Source organism: Mauremys reevesii, linkage group 6 (genome assembly GCF_016161935.1).
Source record: "Mauremys reevesii isolate NIE-2019 linkage group 6, ASM1616193v1, whole genome shotgun sequence".
Lineage (NCBI taxonomy): Eukaryota > Metazoa > Chordata > Testudines > Geoemydidae > Mauremys > Mauremys reevesii.
Window position 1 is genome coordinate 56240637 of NC_052628.1, and position 26324 is coordinate 56266960.

A 26324-nucleotide genomic window follows, 5' to 3' on the forward strand; every position below is an offset into this window, starting at 1 on the left:
TAGACAAATATACTGTAACTACCTTATTAAATGAGACACAACATGGGATATTTAAAGCATTCCTGAGCCACTTAATGCTATTACTGGAAATTTTACACATAGAAACAAAACAAAACTTTCAAACTATTTCAGTGGAAACCAAAACAAACACCTCTCTACTCATTTCTTTCACATGTGCTCTCAGAGACGATTTGTTGATACTTAGTCTCCATTTTGCAAAATTAAGTACCACTGCAACTTGTTTTCACGTTAAATGTAACTCATGAAGTAAACACAGCATTTTTTTGTATGCAGACATAAGTACTATCATCAAAGATATCTATACAGATGTTTAAAAATCCTGATACAGAAGGCTGCTGCTAATAATATACAGCTATGATGTTCACTTTGTTCAATGTTATAAAAGCCCACTGCTTGTTGAAATTTATTTTACACTCTAAACTGTAAGTAAATAATGATAAGACATCACAGTCTGTCTGATAATCTTTGACAACAATTCTAACACTGTCATTGTGGCCACTGGAGAAACCTGCACGTACTCAGCCCTGACCCACCGAGCCTTTTATCTGCATGTGTACTCTCCACAGGCCGAGCAAATAAAGGCCAAGTGATAATTTACACATGAATCAACTTTCTCTGCAGAGTAGGCACCAGAGACATTTCTTTTCTCTGTTACTGAGAGAAAAGCAGCCAGGTCTGAGCTTGTCTCACCAGAAATCATACAAGTGAAACAGTGATATGTTGGAAAATGGCAGATCAGCAAAGGGAAGCTGTTCTGAATGCCTGATAAAAATGGCAGCCACAAAGGACTAGATGAATATTTAGCTTGAAACAGGACTGACAGTAACAATGAGTCTTTATCCTATTCAAAACAGGTAATGTCCTACAAACTGAAATGGAGATACAATCCTGATAGAAGATTACACAAGATACTTGACTGGGTATAGTTAAAGAATTCAACCTACATTTTAACGAAGTGTGAATCCCGTGATCATTTCATGTAGTTTTCATTTACACTACACCCAGTTACCTTATGTGACTGTTATGACAAAGGGTATACCACCCATCTTGCTTATAAGATAGCTGCTATGCAGTGAAATATAGTAACCAATGGTAAAATATAACTCAAAACTTGTTCATGAGAAAAATTAGGCACAAATTTTACATGAAAAACCTCCTGAAAAAGAAAAAATATTTGTTTCCAACTCAGATCACATGTAATGAGGGCAAATTTTACAATTTTATAAACACAATTCCTAACTATTTCCCCAAGGATATCGAGAAGTGAGGTAAGGGAATAGTACCAGTTTGTTAAATAGTCAAAGGGCAGAAGCATTTCTATTTAATAAGCCAGTCAAAACACTACTTTTATAATCCAAAAGCAGACAGATACACATCTGACTACTACAATTAGTATATATTTTTTTTCTTTGTCAAGAAGACAATTTTACATGTGCTACAAAATACACTTTAATGATGACTTAGAAGGTTTTCTATGCAGTGCACCTGAATATTGTAATGGGAAGGATGAAGTGAACAGGATGTCACCAGTGCCAAAAATTGGATTCAAATTTCAGAAGTCAGAGTCATCTCCTCATGTTACTGATAAGACATGTTCCCTATCCTTCCACTTCTTGATGATGCCTGAATAGGCTTTTCTGTAGGCAGTGCTTCTTGTCAGTGATTAACAAGTGGAACCATTTTCAAATGGATACATTTTCTTTGCCTATCTTTTGTTCTCCTCCTTGCCACACATCCCTGTTACCCTCACTCCATTAGCCATTGTCCTCACTTAACTCCACTGCCTGTGCTACTCTTTGTACAAAGAGGTGAGATCATATCTCAGAATTTGGCCCCTAGACTGTAAGCGCTTTGGGGCAGGGATCATGTCTTGCTAAGTGTTTGGGTGTTGTAAAAATAATAAGTTATAACAATAAAAATATAACTATTTAAACTTAAAGAAAAATATAAACCAAATAGTTTGAATGATTGCAGTTATATGCAATTTGATAAAAAGAGATGAGCTTTTGGGATTTAAAATATAAAGCAAAATGGTTATAACAAAATGTTCTCTTCTGTATAATTATAACCACTCTGATAGCCCTGACTCAGAGTCCCTATTGAAAATGTTTCAAATATACATTTCTTTCCATTCAGGGCCAGCTGCCCCAAGCAAAATAATTTTCCCGCTCCCCCCAGCCCCGCCCCAACTCCGCCCCTTCGCTGCCCCATTCCAACCCCTTCCCCAAATCCCCGGCCCCGCCTCCTCCCCCGGGTGTGCTGCATTTCCCCTCCTACTCCTCCCTCCCAGAGAAGCGGAGCAGTGGCGTGCTTGAGGGAGGAGGTGGAGGTGAGCTGGGGGGGGGAGCAGTTCCTCTGCCCCCCCGGGTTACTTCCTGCAGCCCTCCCCATGCCCCCCACCACCGCAGCTCACTTTCACTCTGCCTGCTCCCCTGAGTGCACCGCCGCCACTCCGCTTCTCCCTCCTAGGCTTGCCGCAAAACAGCTGATTCGCGCAGCAAGCCTAGGAGGGAGGGGGGAGAAGCGGAGCGGCGGCGCGCTCGGGGGAGCAGGCAGCAGTGGTGAGCTGTGGGGGGAGCGGTTCCTCTTCCCCCCCCAGCGTTACTTCCTGCAGCCCTTCCCACGCCCCCCACCACCGCAGCTCACCTCTGCTCAGGGCTGGCTCCTGGCTTTTTGCGCCCTAAACAAAAAAAAAAAAAAAAAAAGGAGCCAGAGTGCCGCCCCTTGGAAAGTGCTGCCCCAAGCACATGCTTGGAGCGCTGGTGCCTAGAGCCGGCCCTGTCTCCATTTTTAAATAAACAGGAGAAAATATTTCTCACAGTTACTAACTGTCTTGTGATTTTGCCCTTCCAACAGGGTTCTGTTATCTATGGGAGTTGCACACACATATCTTATGGTATAACTAGGCCTACTGAATTTAATTGTTCCAATACTTACAGTGTGACATATGTAATGTGAAGAATAACTATTCAGGCTGGACTGTACCCTATTAGATTTAGTAGCAATATAAGCTTATATCAAATCTTAGTTTACTTGTCTGCTACATTTTAAAGAGTATTATTTGACTAGATGCTAGTGAATTTTGGACTATATGGTGTTTTGAAGAAGCACATGAGCTCTAAGAAATAAACTGATACCTCTCTCTCTCTCTAGTGTCATGCTGTTACTGTGTGAATTATACTGCTGATAAAGATGTTGCTATGAACTAACACATCACTACAAAGGCTTAATCAATTTACAACATTTACATAATTATAATAAGCAACTCTGTATTGAAAGTGTTTCATTTACATCTCTAAATGTAAGTCGTTAATGGAAGTCCAAAGCAAAGGTAAAAACCAAATGTAAAACACAATTTTACTCTGTGTGACATTTATGCATATGAAAACAATACTATAGGTTGGTTGGTGTTAGCCTATTCCATGGTATCTAAAAGATCTTGCCTCATATAGCTTACAATCTTGTTCCCCGTAATATGAACACCTCAGTGCCTGACTGATTTTTTCACCTGACATCAAATAATGCAGGTGCATTCAAAAGTCAGTCTTGTCTCCTGTTTCGCATCCCCCACAGGCTTGTCCCAGCTCGCTAGCTTTCTTGAGAAGATGGGAGCAAGTACCTGCCATAGCTATTTCATTTACAAGCCTGGCTCAGTCTCCCATTGGTCAGAAGATGGTTCAGTGTTAGAGGAAGGATGCTGCTTGGAGAACATGTCTCTGTTTCATAAGGATCTGCAGATCCAAACTCCCTCTCAGGCCTAAGCTTTTGATTCTTTATAACAGAAGACCAGCTCCAGATGAGGATAGGGAGCACAATACATCTGTGGACTTCCTTGACTACCCATCACATGACGGTTTTTCTTTCTGGTACAAGCATTTCTGAGCCTGAGGATCAACTGGGACAGACAAGGATGTGAATTTGTTCTTAATTTCATCCTCCAAGCCTCTCTCCTGTGAAGCAGGTTGTGAAGGATCGGAACCTAGATGGCCTTGGTCCCCTCACTCTCCATGATTTAAGGGAAAGATCTGCACAGTTTTAAAATGTCCATGAAGATCATTTAGGACAGAAACAGATACAAGTCTGAAATAGCAGGATTGTGGAATTCCAAATAACTAATGGTGACAAAGTGCTGCCTGAAACAATACATTTTCACCTAATGTAGCCAATTCAAACCTTCTAGGGGAAAAAAAGGTTATATTCAAGAGGTAAGAAAGAGAAGTGGTATCTGTAAATCTGTGGCTGAAAGTAAAAGGCCAAAGTTCCAACCCTTCAGTCTTTATTCAACTCTGCATCATAAGGCAAGGTAAACCTATCTCTACAGGGCTCTAGAAGTGATATGCTGTTTTGGTTACTGAGTTATAGGAGGACTTAAACCCACTCTGCCCTTTCAAGAGATCCACTCTGCAATCCTTGGCAGAGGCTCTGAACTTGTCCCACCAAATAGTTACATGCAACAAAAGGAAGGCTGCCATTCTGTGTTCCAAATGGGAACAGGTTAAATCCTCATTGTCTGTCCCAGGATGAGTGAAAAAGGGGTTAAAATAGTCTTTCAATTCTAATCCACTGCAAGCAGTCCTGCTCTCCCCTCAACACACCTAAATCATTTTCTCTGTCCATCCTTTGAACACATGTTCATGCTTTGTCTTCTCTTGCTTTATCTAGTTGAAGGTAAGCTTTCACCTTTCTTCTTCTTCTTTTGCAGAAGGAAGACTGCATCAAAGAACTCAGGTCCCAGGTGGGCAGCTCAAACAAGATATAGGTCCCACATACGTCTGCTGAATCAATCAGATGCCTCCTCTGTGCACTTGTTTTGATTGACACTTATTTGGGACTTTCAAATTCAGTTCTATATTAACTTGTTTTCTGAGTTCCTGGGAAAAATTAATTTTATTACACCTTTTGTGGTACAGAAGATAGTTATCTTCCTTTTTCACAGTGTCTAGTTCTATTATTGCAACATCTATTTATTGCCTTGACTGTTGTGCTGAAAGACAAACATTCATGCCCCTTGTAGGCCACATTAAAATCATATTCTGATATACAGACACCTTAGTCTTATCTTCCTTTTACATCTAGCTCAAAATCAGTGAAGAACTGAATTAAGCCCAATTTACAAGAGAAGCAGACCATGAACTTTTAGGCATGAGAGTCTCAGATCCCTCAGCTGATGCCATTATTTAAAGGGTCAGGTGAACGCCCAATTGTGAAAATCAACAGTCATCATTCCTCTCAAATAAACAGAATTATGTGCTCATAAAACCATATTAAGTCTTTAAAAAGAAGTAAAATGATATTTGGAGACACTTGAACAAGTCAAAGTAGACCAATGAATAAGAAAAAAAAATTATGTCACTGATTTAGAAAGGGGAAAATGAACTATTTTTGAAAGTCTTAACACTATTACTTGCATGTAACTAAAAAGATTGTACTCCATTACATAGTTTCTCAATGGATTGAGAAGCCTACTTGAGTGATTGCAAAACCTACTTCCTTATCCTTTGCTCCATCATTTATCTTCAGCTGAACTAGATTTACGCAGTTACTTGTAGTTAGTCCTTCTCAGACACCAGTAGTTCCCCACAAACCATTGTGCCAATTTCCACAGCTCTTTCCTTGAACTGTTCACACCCTCTTTGAAAAGGCATGGATCTGATGAGGACTGGTATAGGTATATGAGTGCATGCACATGTGTAGTTGGAAAAGTCATGGTGTTAAAAAAGAACACTTGCTCTCTAAGGACTGTGACCTATCAAAATATTTCCTTTTAAGGAACAGGCCCCAGAAAGAGCCAAAGTGCTTCTAACTACACCCTGAGCCCTTTTTAAGCATTGAAAACAAAAATATGTGTGTTGTAAACTCTTTGGGCAAGTTTACCTCTACTAACTTCATTATTCTGTATGTGAAAAGAAAGTCAATATATTTTTGGACAAAAGGTTTTCTGAGTTGAATTCTCAAGTTCTTGAACAAGCTTTCCTCCTTAGCAGTAACAAAGGTACTCAGAATAGAAGGACCTACATCATTTCAATGTGATATCTCCCATTCTCATCTGTGTATAGCTGCTAAAAGAATATATGCTTACTGAAACTTAATCTACTAGCTGGGGTGGGGGGGGGGAACAAGACAGGAGCAGAAAGGGATGAAAACACAAAATAGGATTCATACATTGGACAGACCAATCTGTATATTTCATATCTGGAGAAATACTAACTTGTAAGGGATGCAAGAGCCCACCTAAGCCCTAAGGCTGTTTGGGATACAGAATGTCTATCACAATATATACACTAAGGATGCGCTAACACTGACAAAGATTTGAGCTGATTTCTTGTTTTAATTCTGACCATAATCATGCTTCTTCATTCACCTCTCCCACTCTGCCTTCCCAGATGAGTTGAGCCTAAGGGCAGTGAAAATTTTCTCCAAAGCTGACACGTATGGCTATCATGAATTGGACAGCATACAGTGCTTTGTCCATATTTTGGTTATCACCACCTGCTCAGAAACCTACAGGTCATTTCTACAACACACAGAACCTCTCCTCAGTCTTGTAAACTACTGTCCTGAGTCCCTTTCTCAAACATGTGTCCAACATGACAAGACTACTTTAATTTATAAAAAGTAGTGAAGCTGAAAATACACAACAGGGTCAACTGCAGTTGGCAGCTGTCCTAGGGAGAAAAAAAAAAAGCAGAAATGGTGGATGTATCATCAGTAGCACCAAATGCCATGAAACTATTGTCAAAAAGGAGATATAGTTGCTGATGGAAAGGCCAAAATAGTCATACAGGATAAATATTTTATCCAGGTAGGAAATATTTCTCTTCTTAACAAGAATACAGCTAGTTAAGGAACTTGTCTGAGGTCGGATACTTTAAAGTTGACTTAGAAGTTATTAAATAAAAACATAATTTAACTAGTTCAGAAATGTACATTTCTATTATTCAAATTCCTAAAATCTGACATTAGTTTTTGTTAATCTATGCATTATCATCAAGGACAAACATGAATTAGAAAGTAACTCACCCAGAAAATGTTTAAATATCTATTTTATTTAACAATTTTTAAAACTTTGGTCTCTCACAAACACAAGCCTTGCCCCCTCTTAAACTCACCAGACACATAAATTATGCAAGCTGAAACCACTTAGCCATTAATAGATATCAGAAAGTAGAAGAATATGATTTAAACTTCTTTGTTTAATATTGTTTTAAGGCAGATTAAGTTCATTTATAAGTTCATTTTAGGGCAAAAGCTGCTAGAGGATCAGTTCAAATTAGTTTAAAGTGCAAAATATTTGCATTTAATTTGATTTAGGTGTTAGTTGAAAATGTCTCATTGGAAATAGGAGGTTCTGTCTGTTGGCAAGACTCATCAGAAGAATGGTAGCATTTGTTTCCTATATCAAGTTGCACAACAGGCTTCAAATATAATTGCAGATGTACCTTCCATTCTTTCATTGTTCCACACTAAAGTTTCTTTTAATTTATTGAAACAAAATCTATATTGCAAAAGCAATTAGAAGAATTAAAACAGCACCATTTACACGGCTGCTTAAGCAGCATTACTCATTTGACACTGAAGGTTCTGTTTTGGGATACAGAATATAAAACCATTTCCTCAAGATATTTTGTGTTCACCATAAAATATTAAAAATGTCTCATTTCCATGAGATCTGGTGGGAGTTCATGACAGATGTGTTGTTTCTTGTTTCAAATTGTACAGCATTATTGTGTCCAATTAGCCCTGATGATTTACCCATGACAGCATGAACTTCATGAGAGGAAAGAAAAAGTAGATGATCAGCTTAGGAGCAAACAACAAACGGGGCTAAGACAGTGGGGGAAAAGGCGCTGATTTTAGGTGTTTTACAACAAATGCCCACAAGTAGCCCAGAGAGTTTTCACTTATTTATACACCGCCATATGATCCATCATTTTGCCTTTAGCACTACAAAACAGACAGCCTTAGTACAAAGTGTTCTCCAGGTGTTAGCTTAGCAATTGTGTCACTATTTCTTATTTATACCCTCTGTCTAGTAATAGAAGACAAATTGCTATAAATGAGGTATTTGTGATTAAACAAGTCTTCTAAAGACAAGAGAGTGGACAGCTGAGTGTCATTACCTTCTGTGTCCCTTCTCCAGGCCAAGAACCAGGATTATAAAACAACGTTTAAATGAAAATCTGATCTGGTCTATGGCAGTCTTCATATCGGAACTTTCAGTTTCATTTATCTTTCTGAAGATTTCCCCCCTCTAATGGTCCTGGAAGAGTCTAATGTAAAAAAAAAAACCTTGTCAAATGTCTTGTCTGGTTCCTTAGAACATACTGACAGTATTAAAGTCTGCTAATAGCAAGAGTAGTAATTATGTGCTAAGGAATTTACAAGGCAACATTTAAATCACGTAGCCACAAGAAAAATAAAGGTGATAAATGAATATGGTAGCAAATGAATACCAAAATCATCTGCCTTAAGTATGAGTAAAATTTAAAAAGTTAAGATTTGTAAAGTTTCAATTAAAACATCTACACTATTTCTTTCACCTGATTGTAGCCCCATATGGCAAGGTCAGCCCTTTCAGTGAACAAACAGCTCAGTCGCCTCCAGTGTAGCTGTTATCTTCCTCAACAAGGGGAGACATTTGGCACAGCCTAAAGCTGGGGCATGAACCCTGGCTAAGCTTAAGACATTTATCTGACAGCATCAGCTGACACTCCACAAACACATTTGCTCTCCATGACCCCAGAGCATTTGTGATTAATCAAAAATGTATCTTGGATCTTGAGAACAAGCTACAAGCAGGCACACACACACAAAAAGAATATGCTCTAGATCTCGCTTATCGACTCAAGAGGTATATTGAATTTAGAAATAGCAAATAGAATAAAATGATCAATATGTTCTCACTTGTCCATGGAAGAGCAAACTTTACCCCTCGAGCAACAAACATTGATCATGTAAATGTTTTTGGAGCCACTTTCAAGTAAAGAAAGCAAAAACATCATGCTTTTTTATTTTTATTTGTTTTGGGGGTGGGAGGGGAATAAAAGGGAAGAGTCACAAAGGTGTGTATGCTATAACTTAGTTGGAAAGTGTGTAAACATTTAAAGATATGAAGTACATAACATGCAACACTACTGCAGTCTTTTTCACTATTCTGTACTGCTAAAACCCAGTTTTGGTAGCATGTTGCCAAGTGATCTTAATAAAACATTATGAAGGAGACTTTAAAACTTAATGAAGGCACATAATCTGCTTCAGAGAAAACTCCCTGCCTTAATTTAAATGAGACACAGTTATAACATATCCCTCATGTACTGTTTACAATTTATAATTTATGTCTTTCAGTTCAAATACACTACTTTCTGCAGTCAACTGCTAAATGATATGATTAGCATTTGAATACTGTAATATTCTACTTCTCAATAGTCAGAGTAGTATGAGGCAGTGAATTTCTATTTTAATACTTTTTTTATGCCACTTTCTAATAAGAATACTGAACTCTAATTAGGTATGCAGGAAGAAATTATGTGCCCCACCCAAGTTAATTTGAAGATGGTTATATCTTTATAAAACTCTCCACAATTGCACTTATTAAATCTCATTCTTTCCTGATTACCTACTGCTTAGGTTACAAGTCTTTTGTGCTCATACAGCACTATCATTCTACCAGAGAAAAACTACTGTACGTGCTCTGGTCCCTGTTGGCACGACAAACAAACTTTCATAGCATGTGATCTCTCTATAAAATGGTGGTACTAATTAGAAGATATAAACTCATGCTGAGGCATGATATGAATTGGCTTTATGCATCTACTAAGCTCACAGCAGTATTAGATTTATGCTGTTGATGGCTTGAACTAATATTCAACTAAAAATTTACACATTTTTAAATCTGCAGAAAAATGAAATAAAAAAGTGATTGTATTTATCGATACAATTCAGCAGAACCTCACTAATCCATACTCCATTAATCTGTACACTTTACAAAGAGCACAAAAAGGCAGTCTCCTCACTTTTCAGCAAAGATTTAGTAGCAGAATACTGTAGTGAACTCTTATATTAATGTTATTTAGTACTTATATAGCACTTTTCCGTGGACAGATCTCAAAAGGCAGTACAGAAGGCGTGGCAGGGGGAGGGAGGGGAAAGGGGTTAAATGTGGAAACAGAGACACAAAGAGGCGTATTAGCTTGCCCAGTGTGTGTGAGTGATAGAGCCAGTCAATGGCCAGAGTCCAGATCTCCTGAGTCTCTATCCTGTGCCCTAGTTACTGGACCAGACAACAATATATCTCAGTACACTTACACATTGTGGAGCATTATAATCAATAATTAAAACTAGTTGCTACAGATTAGGCAACAAAGTACATCTTGTAATGCATTTTTGTTCATTTACGTATGTGCTTTCTAACCAAATTCAGTAGTTTACAATGGGTTTCCTTATCAGAGTGAACTAGTGAGGTTGCAGTGAACCCCAATTTCAGTCTCACTCAGAACACTGTGTACATATAGTGCTAGCCTCCCATATGTTTACTTTAGTGAAACTCTTAAAACGTGAATTGTTAGCACTAGACATCACAGCTGTATGTTTTGACATCCATGGTGAAAATGAGCAGAAAATCTAACTGTTCCATATCAAGAAGTATTTTTACTAGTGCTAATGTGCCTTAAATACCTTGTTCCACAGATGAGTAGCCTGGCACCTGCTGCATGAGAAATAGCCAATTACTGTTCAGTGTCTCTAATTTTCTGATTCAATTAGCATGCTTCAGAGCTTTCCAGTTTAATTGCAAACTACTTCACAGTTAGCTCTCTGATTAATCATTGCCCATCTGCAAGCCATCGCAAAACTTAGTGGAACAAATTTGTGTACTTTGGAATGCTGGGAGCTTAGCAAATCAAACTTGTTTTGGTATATAAAGCTTTAATTTTGTTTGCCCTTTTCAGCTGCACTTGTAAGAAGCTCTCTACTGATTAAACAGGAAGTCCGGACAATAATATGCTACATTATGCATATAATTACTGTAAATACAGCCAAGACTGTAGAAACATCATTTAAGGTTAGGCTCTAACATGTATGGAGTAGGGGTCAAGAAAACACATTTGGAATCAATTTCTTCCCATTACAACAGAAAGCAAGTATAATAAAAATAAACATGTGATGTAATTCTAACACCTGTATCCATGCTGGCATTTTTGTATGATTGTGTTCTTACATAGTCACAATTGAATATTTCTTTACTTCTTTTAGTTAACAGTAATTAACTCTTAAAAACTTTGCGGAATGTACTCAAGAAGTTTTACTCTTGATTCATTTGTGTTTTTCCCATGTATTTTCAGCTTAAAGAGAGGAATATTTGTTTTCAGGTAATGTTAGAAAACTGTTCTTTTTTTGTTGTAGTTGCTTTTCTTTGTGCATATTGCTACAGCAACAATAATATACAGTGGCCCCATATAACTACAACATTTTAAAACCATATTATTTATAAGGCTAAGTTTTCAAATGTATGTGCGTAAACTGCATGTACAAAATAGCTAGGCAACTATAATGACACAATGGGAAACTGGAAATTACATACAGAATTACCTATTTTGCACACACATACATGCAGTTTTTGAAAAATTAGCGCTATGGGCCTCAATTCAGCAAAGTGCTTAAGCACATGCTTATCTTTATGTAAGTGCCTGAGGCATCAATCCTGAAAGGTGCTCAGCGCCCTCAACTTATATTCAATGGGAGATAAAGGGTGCACAGCAGCTTACAGAATTGAGCCCTAAGTGATTTGCTGAATCAGAGCTACACTGCACATTAAGTTTTCCTAAAACCTTTTACTGCAAAATGATACAAATAAATTTTTTTTCCTGCATTTTAGTAAGAGAATTATAAAGATTCTTCTTTTAAACAAACAAAACCAAAAAAACCCATCTTGCAAAACTCTTGCAATCTTACCCAACCAATGCAATGTGCTCTCCAATTTTACATGCCATCTAAGGGTTTTATGAGTGGAAATAATATCAATGGAAATAATTACCCTCCTGCAACTTTACACCCATACAACCATACTATCTTATGCTAAAGCTGAAGAAGCCAATATGTTACTACTTAATAGAAGGCTGACTGTAGGATTTCAGCAAAGTCCTGAGATATTGAACATTAAAGTGCTGAGCTTTTTAGCTACAGAAAGCTATTTTCAATCATTTTTACAGGTTTTTAAGGTTTCCTCAAAGCCACATACAGTTGGATTCGCGGTAACTAAGGATGCATTCAGACAACTACTTCTATAGGTGGAGGGAGACAAACAATAGTCTCAATAGTGTTTACAAATGTCTAAAACATTCCTAAAATAGTTTTTCTGTCTTATGTGTGGCATATGCAAAAATCATGATGGTGTGATGTGGTTTAAAGGTTTTATTGGCACTCTCTTGGAATAACCTGAGTAACTCACCAGTGATTTCTCCCCTCATAGTTAATACAGACATTACAAACTCATATCCAAAAAAAAAACCCCACCTTTGATGTCACCACATACCAATATGAGTCAACTATTTGAACATACAAAGCATGAGAGAAAGTATATTTGCAGAGTAAAGGTTTTGTCTTTTATATATAAAATTGGATTATAAATTTAAGATATGTACATTGGATTCATGCTGAGGTACATGGTTTACTCTGTGGGAAATAGAAATGAATAGAAGTGAATTTTGCTGGTCTTTCAAGAGTCCTAAGTGTTAGAAGTTATTTTTATCCTAAAGTCAATGTAGCTTCTATTATCTGTTCTGTTGAAACATAATCATGTTTAGCTCATCTGCTATGTACAGCTCCCACATTAATGGTGGGAAAATTCAGAAAATGATGGCTATTATACCATGCACCCAAACTGTGATTTTATACAGTGTCTCAAACTGAAGTGAATATCATCTAAATCTTTACAACATTGCTTAAAAATTTTAGCCACATGATGCCCATTAAAGTCAAGGCAAGATATGTAGCTAAAACCCTGCATTACACTTTGATATATACTCCATATATGGGTTATAGTCTCAACTCAGTGTGCGGGAATTTGTGTTTAGAATTCTGTGGCCATGCTATCCTATCACTCCAGGAAGCAGGACTGTATTATTCCCATTACTTTCATTGGCAATTTATTCATGTCTAAATCTAATTCACAATTGCCTTGCTGGGATGAGATTCTCACCCCCTCTCTGGCCCCTTTACACTGCGTAAAGTAGCCAGAGCAGCGTAAAAGGACTCCAAAAGCCTCAGATCCAGCCACTGGAAAATCTTCCTGGCTTGGCAACTAAGGGCTGCCAGCTGCCCTGCAGGGACCACCTCACAAGCTCTGGCATGGGTTTGTGTGTAGGGGCATTGCAGAGGGGATTTTGGGCAGTCAAGAGGGCTGCTATAATTTAGGTTTGAGAGCTGTCAAAATTACATCAAGGGCCACTCTGGCCTCAGAAACAGTCTAGAATCAGAAGATCCAAAGTCTTTGCCCCCCTATCCTGGGTTGTAAGTTCTGTGCTGAGCCTCTAAGGCCTTGTACTCCCAGAATAGCTATAGTGGGATAACTATTCTGCTACTGTTATTCCAGTATAGTTTTACTATTCTGGAATAACTCCTCCATGTGGACATTATTCCAGAATGAAACTGATTGTGTTCTAGAATAGTTACTTTGCTTTGAAAGCAGAGTCATTATTCTGGAATACAATCACTTTTATTCTATAACAGAATAGCTATGCTGGGAAATGGCCCCATGTGGACCAAGCCTAAAAGGCACAGCATGTAATCTTACCTCTGGTTACCAGTCTTGTCCACAGGCTTGCAATACCACCTCTTTCAATATTTTAATCCTACTTACTAACTGTTTTCCTTCAGCCATAACCTCTTCTTCTCTTCCTTCCCTTTAATTTCATTTGTGGTAATGATTTGTGACTGTCAAGAATCCTTTTCCATCCTTTGCAGATTTAAAATATCTCCACAGATCTTCCTTTTCTCTTTAGTTTGATTGTCCCACTTTATGCTAATGTGTAAAAAAATTTATGTAAAGTAAGTTGCATTATAGTATATAAGTCCTCAGACTGGTCAAAACTGCTCTTTTCTTTTTTGTGTGTAAATTTAAAAAATAAAGAAAAAAAATTTTTTTTACAAAATGTTAAAATTTGGTTTTTTTCATTCAAATCCTATTTTTTCTTAATTTTAAAAAGTCTCCTTTTTAATTAAAAAATGGCAAGGAAAATTAAAAATCTGAGACAAAGTGGGGGGGAAAAACCTGGTCTCACTTTTTATTTTCTCTCTCCTTTTTCCATTAGACAAAAGTTTAAAAAGTTGGAAGTAAGAGAAAATGAGGAGGGAAAAGCCCACTTTCTCGACTTTTTCAATTTTTCACTGGAAATAAAGGAAAGTATTATTTTTTGTTCCTTGCTCTAATTTAGAGAGAGAAAGTTAAAAAGTATGAGAAAAAGTGTTACTTTTAAAAATGAAAGTGTTATTTTCTCCATATTTCTAGTGGGGAAAAATGATTTCACATTTTAATATAATTTTGAAATGAATCATTTCTTGAAAATAAAAAAATGGAGTTTTTCAATAAAATGTTATTTTGAAAATGGTTTTTTCCCCCAAAAAATATCCACTTTTTTGGATGAAATTCCATTTTTTACTAAAATGCTTTTCATTTAAAAATTGTTCCCAGCTCTATCAGAATTTAAGGAAGATAACTAAAATACAATAAACTAAGAAGAGAACAAACTTGCTTCTAATGAAAACTGCTGCTTCCCTCTGTAGTCCAGTGCCAGCACTCGGTAACACCTTTTCAGTTAAGCTCGACTGTGGGAAACAGGAGAAAGAGGCGTGTTTTTAGCCCTCTCTATCATGCACCTATAAATCTCTCAGCATTAGAGAGTCTGGGAATACACAGTTAAGGGGGTTCAGCTACTTCGCCATGCCAGGTGGAAAGTGACCCTTTACTGGCACCCCAGCCAATCTCAATTCCCATCAGCCTCTGCCAGGGACACAAACACTCCACTACAGGCACTATCAAGGCCATTAACAGCAATGTTCCCTCCAACCCACTGGCTGCTCTGCAAGATTCCCAAGTCAAGAGAAAGTATAACTGTAAAGAATTGAAAATTAGGCCAAATCCTGCAATTTAAAATGCACAGGGGACTGCTGTGCCTGCAAAGAGCCTAAGTGAAGTCAACAGGCCCTACACAGATTCAGCAGACTGCTTGTGCATTGTAAATTGCTGAACTTACTTTTTTTATTTCAGTCCAGTGTGAACAAAAAATAACTGACTCAAAGAATAACTACGTAGGTGACCTCCACATATCATGGGGTGCCATTCACAAATATATTAAGGAAATAAAGACCTTGTTAGTTATTCCCAAAAGATCTCAACACTCTGAGATCCTATAAGCATGTGGCAATCTGCCTGTTATCAGACATATCGAGCTAAACTGGGAAACAAATTTAAGAAGCCGTGCTCCACAAGATTTATGCCAAGTTCTGTATATAATGTATTCTGTGCATGCGTTGTAGTTTTACGCAGTGATTGTGATGTATTCCATCCTCATCATCTATTGATGTACAAATGCCATGTTCTTTGTTAAGTAAAATGGAAAAGAAAATGTTTTTTAAAAAAAAAAAGAAAATGTGAAAATAGCCAGCTAGGAAATTGGAATTATATAATCTAAACCCATGCCCCATCTTCCTACTAATATCTTTAGCAGTAAGGTATCAATTGCTTTAATATAAATTTGATAAATATTTATAGAACTCATATGAAAATAATTTTCACTGGATAACTTGCCCATTTCAGCACCTGCTTTTAGCAGGAGCATTTCAGCTATTGGTCCCAAGGGTGGAACTAAGCAGGAGTAAGTAACAGCGCTTCTCAGTGGTGGGACCCAGTTTTTGGATTTGACCCCCACTGGGAATCTATTAGAGACTGAGCACTTTTATAACGGGATGCAAAAGGCATCTCTTTGCTTAGATGTTTCTTAAGCATTAACAATTAGTCTATGAGTTTGTAACCCCTGGACTTTGGGCAACTCATGTACATTGATTCAGTCACTGATGGGGGAAATGGATTGAGGAAATGTTTTATTTTGACATAATGATACTGATATCACAATGATACACGATTTATAATACACGTGTAACATCAAAATAACAAGGTTTTTATGGTGGAACGAATCACACTACAACCTAACTATTAGGGGAAGCTACAGTGCTGTGTTAGAAAAGTATCTTAGCTTCAATATTTCTGGCTGCATTGTGGTATCTCCTCAGATGAAATAGGCCAGTGAGCAAAATCATTTGGTCAGGATGATAGATATGGTGGAGTGGCTTGGAAGGACTTAATAAGGAACAGAGAGGTTTGGAAGATTTGCTATCTAGAAAGCAGTGTCAGGGTAGAAGACGTATATTCTAAGTTCCAATTCTAACTCTGGCTCTTACTTGTTTTGGGTACACTCTCTATCTTCAGTTTCCCTAGTAGTAAGGTGGGGATAATTATACCTATCCCAGAGGGATGCTTAGAGGTTTATTTTTAAAAAAAAATGTCACTAACGTGCATATGTATTTCCTAAGATGAAGAATACTATACAAGACAATGGTAAAACAACCACTGACTTCAACGGGCACAGGTTCAGGCCCTCCATAATGATTACTATGTAGTTAAAAGTACTATTGTCAATTTAAAAGTTATAAAAATAGCATTTTTTATTTTACATTGTAAAAATGAAATCTATTAAAGACTAAGAATTGATTTCTACTCATGTAAAGATGACTATCCTAAAACTGAATTCTTTTCCTCCATGAGGATATCATCCACAAACTGGCAAATGCTAGTATTTTATTCTCCCTTTCTACAAACCATTATAAAACTTTTCTTGGGATCTGACATAAGGATCAACCAGGAGAGATTCAGGGCATGTCTTCACAGTAGGGCAATGCTCTCTCTGGGGGGGGGGTGATTTCTAAAATGCACTAACATATTGTGCATTAATTGGTCTGTATAGACCCTGCTGGTGCACACTACAGGTTCCATAATGTAATTTAACATAGTGATGTTTGAAACAGTTTTATAATAAAGCACACTAGGGAACCTGTAGTGCGCACCAGCAGAGTCTACAAAGACCAATTAATGCACAATACGTTAGTGCACTTTAGAAATCATATTCCCATAGTGTGTATTACCACACTGAGCAGACAAACCCTATGAGACAGATTCTCATCTGGGGTAGAGTGGTATTGCTCTACTGGAGTCACCAATCATTTTATACTAGCTGATGACCTGGCTCTACATAAAAAGAAATGATCATTAATATAACCCTTAAATCCAAACCAAAGGCTAAACAAACAAGAGGAAAAAATGTGGCGTCATATTCATACTTTGGAACTATCTTGCTGAGACCTTATGTCCTATTTGCTTATGTTCTTTCCATATGCCTGAGAACCAATCAGACATTTTTATTTCCACATACAAGAAAAACAATAGGATTCATCTGACATTTGCCCAATAACAGAGTAATATTGTGATGCTTGTCTATTTACAGCAATGCTCTCACTATAATACTGTGCTATAATATTATTCTTTTTAATAGCCCTACTATTATTAATCTTTTAAACAGTTACTTTAAAATTATATTTTACATTAACATAAATTCAGTATTTTAATCTCAAAATTAACTATTGCTGTGTACATTTCAGTAGATATTTATTAGCAATACATGTATGTAGATGCTTATGAATATCCTGCTGCCTTGAATGTTATTCTAACATGCCAAGTATGTTATTTCATCACCATTTGCATTGTTATAATAGGTTATTGACTGATTTTAGGTTTAAGGGACTAAGGTAGTATTCAGTAATGACTCCGAGCTACAAGTTTATTGCAAGTGCCCAAGGTTCATTCACCCCAAGCAATTTAGTCGATAACCAATTTTTATACTTCTATCTCCTTCAAAATTCCAAACCAATAATCCCTGGCTTTTTTTTTTTAATTATTTCAGTATCAGACTAACATTTCCCATGGAAATCAATATGGGTGCGATCCATTAGCCAAAAATCTGCAGCACTGCAATGCAAACATATTAAAAATATTGATCTTGCAAGCTACTGATGTTTTGATTGACTTTAATGTTTGTAAGCAGCAATAACAGAATTTCAATGACTGAAACAAACTTTTGATTAAAATTATAGATTTTTTTAAAATTTTGCCATTTTACTGTTTTAAAGGATATCACATCGTTTACTTGTCTGCCATAAATGAGCACAGTAGTAAACACCTTCAATCCCTTATTTGTAAATATTTTCAGTCAGCCATAACTTACACATTTTAAAATGTATTTTGAACCATTTCTGACATTTCAATCCCACATCACATGATGTCTAAAGCCAATATACACATGAGTTTGACTAGACATATTTTTGCACCCCTTCTTTTTTCTTGCCTCTTCTGCTCCCGTAGACTCTCCAATTACCAGCAGTGTCTAATATTTACAGAAAAGTGCCTGAGAAATATTAATTTATGTTTTCATAGCAGTTGTACATGTTTCTGTTAAATCTTTCCACTTTGCTTCTTCCTTCCCATGCAAGCTATCTAGCAGAAGAAAATGTCAGATCCAGCCTACTAGAGACATGCCCAGTCTAGCTCTAACTATCTTAGGTACTTCTATGGGCACCATTATTATAACGTCTGAGCTCCTCACCACATTTAACACACTTATCCTTACAATACCCCTCTGAGGTAGGGCTGTACTATTATTTCAATTTAACAGATGTGGGAACCGATGCACAGTGAGACTAAGTGACTTGCCTACGGTCACTCAGGAAATCTGTGGCAGAGCATAGAAATGAACTCAGGTTTTTTGAGTCCCAGGTTAACATGATAACTACTTACCATCCTTCCTTTCTGACATTTGAGTTTGAACCTGGGTTTTTCAGAGGCATTTAAAAGTGTAGTTACTTTCTTAACCAAACTTCTACATTCTGTGAGGCTTCAGTGGATTTTATTTATATATATTTATATTTATAAACTTGTTTAAACTATGTCCATATTTGGTAAAGCTTTTTTTTGTCCTCCACTTCCTTGGTACAAGCAGGTCTGTCTTGCTTGTGCTGCTTAAATTATAGCCAGATCCATTAGAAACAGCGGAAGTGGTCACACAATTTAGAGTATTCCACTTGGAATACCAGATTGGCTCTGCAGGAGTTTTTAATCATAACCTCCTTCCTGCTGAAATCCATCCCACCAGGTCCACAGCCCCAGACAGCTGATGTGCCCAGAGGGTCAATAGAGGGTATAGGTATGGATGCTAAGGTGTTCAGTCAACTTCTAGGAATGGTTTAGGCCTGGGGAATGCTGACACATGGGAGCATCAGGGACAAATATTGGAAAAAATTTATTTAAGTTTATTATTTAGAAAAGGCACTGAATTACAGTGTGTCAGGGTTCATACAGAAATTTTTAACACAGCAAATGCCTTTAAAAGCCAAGTTAAAAAAAGCAAAATTACAGTGCCACCATTCTAGCTCCAAATAACACATACAAAATGAACCAAACCCTCACCCAACAAAAACTGGAAAAGGTAAGGGCATTGCACTAAGCCGTAAAGGTCAATAAATCTGACTCCACTACACCAGTGGACATAGAGTATTTCAAGAATCAAATCACAAACATTTCAATTATTTGTTGCATTATGGTATAGTGCTAAAATGCCCCTACAAAGATCCAGGACTAGGTACTGTACTGTTAGCTGATCTCTATAGCAGTGCAATGGAAAGATTGGTTCTTATATAGCCAGGATCAAAGCCTCATGGAGGTTTATTGATAAGAGTCAGCATTTGGAAATTCATCCAAAAGTAAATAGGAGACTAGTGCAGTTGTGAAAGCACTGGTATAATGCACACTGCCATTTATGTAGTCACTCTGGACTAACTGAAGCTTTCCTGTGGTCTTCAAGAGTAGTGTCACAACCTGGCCCATTCCCACCTTGGAAGGAAATCAGTTGGATCCCATTGTGTCTGGGCAGAATCAGATCCCTGTTCCTAGCTCTGGATCTCTAAGGTACAATCTCAGCTGCAGACCTTGTGTCTGACACCCTTCCTAGGGACATGGGCCACTGCTGCCAACATGTCTTAAACCCCAAAAAACAGTGCCTAGAACCCTTGAGATCTCAGTTGCTTATACATACTCCTCCAGACCACATGCAAATTGCATGTGAAAACAACCATTGTTCTCTGAGGTGGGCCAGTTGTTGATAGTCTTTCAAAGTAGATAGCCCTTGATAGCTCTTTCATTGACAGTCCTCTCCGAGGTGTCCCATACCCCTCTCAAGCAGGGAAGTTTCTGGAATATACTGACCATGTCAAGGTCAGGCTGGTTTTTTTAAACACAGAACACAAAATGGCAGTTATCACACACCAAATGGAAGATAGGGCACAAAAATGAAAGCTATTCACAAAGCTAAATGGAGTTCAAAATATTCCCTTGTCCCACACAGTGCTTTGCAATAATTCAATCTAGAAGTGAAAAAGGACTATTGTGGTGAGGACCACATCCAGAAGAAATGGCTCAAATTGCTTGCCAGATGCAGATAGTGCTTTTGGCCCCTGATGCATCCTGTGACTTCAGTAGTGAGGAGCCAAAAGTACCCCTACGTTATGAACTTCTTGAACAAAGGGCAGGCAAATCACCTAATGGAACTGAAGTCCACTTCCAGAAACTGGCTAAGCAGCTGGAAGGTAGAGAGGTGCTGCTGCATTGAAGATGCAGTCACTGGTAACCATGCAAACTACACTTTAAGCATCCAACTACCTTTACACTAAAAAAATGATTAAAAGGACAAGTTAAGGAAGGGAGTAAGTGGTGAATTCAAGTTATAAAATGATAAGTAAAAATATTGAACCTTCAGTGAGATACAAAAATAATTACAACATAGTATAAATTATGTTCCTGTTCCTCTTGGAACAAATGCTTAAAAAATGCTGGATTGATAGTCCTAGTCACTTGTCCACAAAACAGTTACACTACAGGCAGCAGTAGCGCAAGCTTTCTTACACTACATTGCCAATGTGCTCAACAAGCCTTAAAAAACACCTCTAAGCTGGAGGGTGTATTTCACTCTCCATGTCCATTCAACCTTTGCAAGAGGCTGTGAACTGTGATGTCAAACACTTGCTCCATGAGATCAATTCATTTCACATAGGCCACTAAACAATTATCAGATGGAAATAACTTTGGGCTGGCTTTTAACTGATTATCTCTCATAGAAGGGAAAGACACCATACCTTAATATCAGTTCCCTGAGTCATCTAGTCCCTGACCCATTTTGAAAATGAATAATTTTTGCTTCAGTTGTTGCCTGGGACATAGTACAAAATATTCATTGTCTTCATATCTTTGCATATTCATCTTTACAACAAGGAGACATTTAGAATGTCTATTTTTTGCATGACTTCTCTTCACGATCTAAGTGCATGAAGAAATTGCTAGTGAATTAGGGCCAGATTTTGAAAGATATTTACTCACTGTGGTGCACATAGTTGCAACACGTAACTGATCTGGGCATCTAAGGGTATGTCTACATGACAGTGACTACAGTAGCACAGCTATGATGCTGCAGCTATGTTGCTGTAGTGCCATAATTGAGTTGCTTCTTACATTAATGGAAGGAGTTTTTCCATCAAGGCAGTTTGTCCACCTCTCCAACAAGTGAAAGCTAGGTTGACAGAAGAATTCTTCCATCAACCTAGCTATGTCTTCAGTGTGGGTTAGGTTGACCTACTACGTTGCACAGGTGCAACATTTTCCACAGTGATGTAGCTACGTTGATCTATTTTTTTGGGTGTAACCAGGCCTAAATCAGGTGTTGCAATGCTGAGCACCATAATGACTAAATACCTATAAAAATCTGGGCCTTATTGACTATTTGCATCAATCATTCTATTCTTCAGTTACTCAAATATGTTGTCATTTTAGAATGTGAACATTTACATCATGCTCATCTGACTTCAGAGAAGTTTAAGGTAGAAACTTGTGGAGACAAGTGGCTTTATAAAGAACCTATATATAAAGCCAGCCAGTTTCTGTGCAGTATGCACCGATAATGGCTACATTTGTCAGAAACAGTATTTGTCATAGAAGACCGGACTTTGATCAATCTAAAGCCAGTATTCTGTCTCCAGACTTGACTAACACAGTATGGCCAACCCAAAATGTCCAAGTAATCATTAGATTGGCTTAAAAATAATGAGATTTTTAAAAAAGAATAAATTTGGTTGGGGGGGCGTTATTTGTCTTCTGGTTTCTGACTGCTTACACAAGGCATATTTTCAAGCTTTTCTGCACAAACATGAGGGCTAAAAACTTAGATTTATAAAAAATGAAAGATGAGTCTCTCACATAATCACTTAACTCCAGGAGCTGGGGCTTTAAGTAAAATACCAAATGTCACAAGAAATCAGGAGAGTTCGTAACACTGCTTATATCTGATTTTTTTCAGAAGCAGGTGAAAAATCTCCAAAATGTTCCTCTCCCAAACTGTGCAACATTCTGTATATGATGGAAAAAATCCTTCATAACTCCTGTAACAATTAACTAATGCCATTTGATTACCATTACCATTTTCTGACCATGGAAACCACCAGCACTATTATCAATACTAAATACTATCCTCTATGTTCATTATGTTAACAAATAGTAAATTACAAAATATAATAAAAAGAATAGTTTTCCAACCACATTTGGAATCTGCACTTAAGCACAGAGTCAGAAGAATGGATCTAGGTAAATCATGCCAACCTTTTCCTCCAGCAAAATAGTGTGACCTTTGGATGACCAACTCTTTCATTCAGGTCTTTTAATACAGATACTTCCATTTGGCCTCAGCAAATGAGATTCTGGTCTTCTTCCCACTCTTTAGTCCTTGATATTCCTCACAATTGAAGCAGCCCAGCTGGCAGATTGCCAACAGAAACAAACTACGTATGGCAATGCTGCTCTGCTGTGCCCTGATCTGTCCAGGCCCCCACTAACTTATGAGTGTCTATTCAAGGATCCTGTTTTAATCTGCCCACGCACAGCCAGGAAAAAGTCTTCCAGATGCCAGTTCTTGGCAGTTTGCATGTGGATACTTTTAAAAAAGTAATAAACATGCAGTTTAAAAATCTGCAGGAAAAATAGATTGGTATATGCAATGCAAACAAACAAACAAACAAAAAGAGGGTCAACATTCAAATTTAAGATACTGAGCCTGCACGCTTCATATTAACCTAAATGTAAAAATTCATGGTCATGTCCTCCTCCCTTATTTTTCTGTTTGTTTAGTGGCATCACTGATGTTTAGAGAAATAGCTATATTTGTGAAGGGTTGCATAGCAGAAGTTCTGTACATATTCATGAGAACACAAAACATTGGCTTTTTATTAGCTTCCATAAACAGAAGTTGATGGTTTTTTATTTTTCTAATTTCTTAATGACAAATTGGTGATGAAAAAATTTGTTACTAGACTCCAAACAATGTTCCCCACCAGACTATTACAATTACAGTTAGGACTATAACAATGTTTAAAAGGGGACTGGATAAATTCATGGTGGCTAAGTCCATAAATGGCTATTAGCCAGGATGGGTAAGGAATGGTGTCCCTAGCCTCTGTTTGTCAGAGGAGGGAGATGGATGGCAGGAGAGAGATCACTTGATCATTGCCTGTTAGGTTCACTCCCTCTGGGGCACCTGGCATTGGCCACTGTCGGTAGACAGATACTGGGCTAGATGGACCTTTGGTCTGACCCGGTACGGCCGTTCTTATGTTCTTATAATTTCAGTCAAACATGGTGTCTTAACTGTCTGACACAGTCTTTACATTCTACTATCATTATAACCCTACCAAGGTGTTGGAACAATTTTTATAGTGGGGGTGCTAATGATAGAATCCATGGAAACCATGTATTTGGTGTGTGTCAAGCCGGGGGCGGGGGGAGGGAAGGGTGCAGCAGTACCCCCAGCACCTCTAGTTCCAGGACCATAGAACCCTACATCAAATCAAGGGACCATTAGTCTTGTTCAGTAGAACTACAACTGCAGAACTGAAAGAAGCTAAAAAAATTTGATACTTTATCAAAGAAATGAAGCAACATTTATGTTTGCTAAAAATGAAAAAGACTGGAATTTTCAAAGAGTAAAAATGAATCAAAATATGCATATAACCATTTCATGTTCAACTGCAGGAATACGTTTTTGTCTGGATACCTGTAACATTTGGTCTGTCAAGCATTGCTAATTTGAAGAGGGGAAAAAAAGCCTACAAAGCTAAGAATGTGGCTTTGCACTCCACATTTGTCTTTAAGTATGCAGTTTGTGGGCACTTTCACAGAAACAGCAAATTTCTTCCTTTGTAGTCAAGGAAATAGTTTAATATATTTGCTTTCCTGATGCACACAAAAAAAGGAAAAGAAATATCAACACAGATACTCTAGTTTCTAGCTATGGTATTTATATGACCCCCATTTCCACAGTATCTGAGTGTCTCACAATCTTTAATGCACCTAATCACAAAACATCCCTGAGAGGTGGAGGTTTTTCTTTTATCCCCATTTTACAGATGGAGAATTGTGGCACAGAGACTAAGTGACTTGGTCAAGGTCAAATAGGACATCAGTAGCACAGCAGAAATGGAACCCAGGTATCTCACAGCTCAGCTTGCACTCTAACCACTAGACCATCCTTCCTCTCCTGGAGCTGCTAGGGATCAAAAACAAGGACTTATATATGCAAAACATGTGCTCTACCATTGTGCTGCTGCTTCCCTCAATAGTTGTATTTTAGGCCCTGATCAGGCAATGAGACCTGTACAGGGAGTCGTAGGTGCCCACATGGAGCCTGTGTTGGGACAGGAAGTTTCACTACTAACCTGAGTCCATGGGGTGAACCAGGGAGAATCTACCCCAAGTTACTGTGTGGTTCATGATAAAAGCCCTGGAACCAATCTGTCTGGTTCACAAGACCTGGAGTAGGGGCAATGTAGTGCCTCACCCTGAGGTATAATTAATAAAGTTGCAACCTGAGGCCTTGTCTACACTACACAGTCAAATTTCATAGACAAAACAGTGGAGGTGTACACACAACCATGCTTCTCCCACCAATTTAAATTCTCCTGCTATGCCGACATAATAAAACCACCTCAATTGGCAGCATAGAGCTTTTTGCAACAAAGTTAGAGTGATGGAGTGTCTGTGTAAACACTGCATTTGCTTATGTTGCCCTAAGTGGCCTCCAGGAGGTGTCCCAGAATGCCTATCGTGGCAGCTCTGGTAAGCAGTTTCTACCCCACTGCCCTGCAGTCAGATACACAGGCATGCACCCCTCCCTCTTTCAAGTCCAGGGAAATTCCACTTCCTGGACAGCTCACATCACATCTTTCCAGCTGACTATTCTGGCTTTCCACAGCAAACACACCCCTTCCTGGAGTACACCAGAGTTGCTAGATCTGTGGGTCTGGGGAGAGGAGGCTGTACAGGTGCAGCTCCAAACCAGCCGTAGGAACTTTGACACTATGAACAGATCGCTTATGGCATGGATGAGAAGTGGACATGCAGCAATGCCATGCTAACATCAAGGAGCTGAGGCAGGTGTACCAGAAGGCAAGTGAGGCCAACCATCGCACTGGCCGTCTATCCAAGGAGCTGCACACCATCCTCGGCAGTGACCCCACCTTCACCACCAAGAGCCCTGTGGATACTTCGGGAGGATTGGGGGTCCTGGGGAAAAATTTGTTAATGCCCACCAAGATCTCCCAGGAATCCTCCACAGAGAGCTCTAGGAAACTTCCCTGCAGATACTCTGCAGTCCTCTGCCAAAGGCTCCTTGGCAGAGCTGCTTTTTTTCTTCCCGCATTGTAAGAAACTTTGCAATATTAATCAGCAATTACTTCTGCAGGAACCAAACCAGCACACAAATGAGCAGCATATGGACCCAGTCTGAAAACCACATGCATGCAGGAGATGCACCCTTGAATCTTTGGTTGCCATCAGTAGTCCGAGTTCAGCTTTGATCATCCCCTCCTGTGGAAAATGGTACTCAGTACTCAGAATAGTATCCCAGGACACTTGTATGATCCCCTTTCTGATACCACCCCGACCCTTTGTCCCATCTTGCACCAGCTCCCCAGGATGAACTCACCATGTTTAGTGCTCTGGCCATGCTGCATACTTGCCAAGGAATAGTGAGGAAGAGGTGTACGTACCTTTTATGATTCAAGACTGAGAGTGCACACACAATACTGACTCTGTACATTGTTTCTTTCGT

The 26324-nt window shown here is 38.3% G+C and overlaps 1 protein-coding gene across 8 annotated transcripts in view; it reads right to left on the reverse strand.

Annotated features, from left to right (window-relative positions):
- Positions 1 to 26324, reverse strand: part of FAM172A (family with sequence similarity 172 member A) — a 357166-nt gene that overhangs the window by 33867 nt on the left and 296975 nt on the right. Inside the window, exon 11 of one of the 8 annotated variants that reach the window (XM_039545373.1) lies at positions 8219 to 8291. The exons of the other annotated variants lie outside the window; for them this stretch is intronic. Coding sequence (XP_039401307.1) covers positions 8248 to 8291 — 44 coding nt within the window. The 3' untranslated portion in view covers positions 8219 to 8247. Of the gene's footprint in view, positions 1 to 8218; positions 8292 to 26324 lie in introns of those variants that run through there. 8 annotated transcript variants of the gene reach the window in all.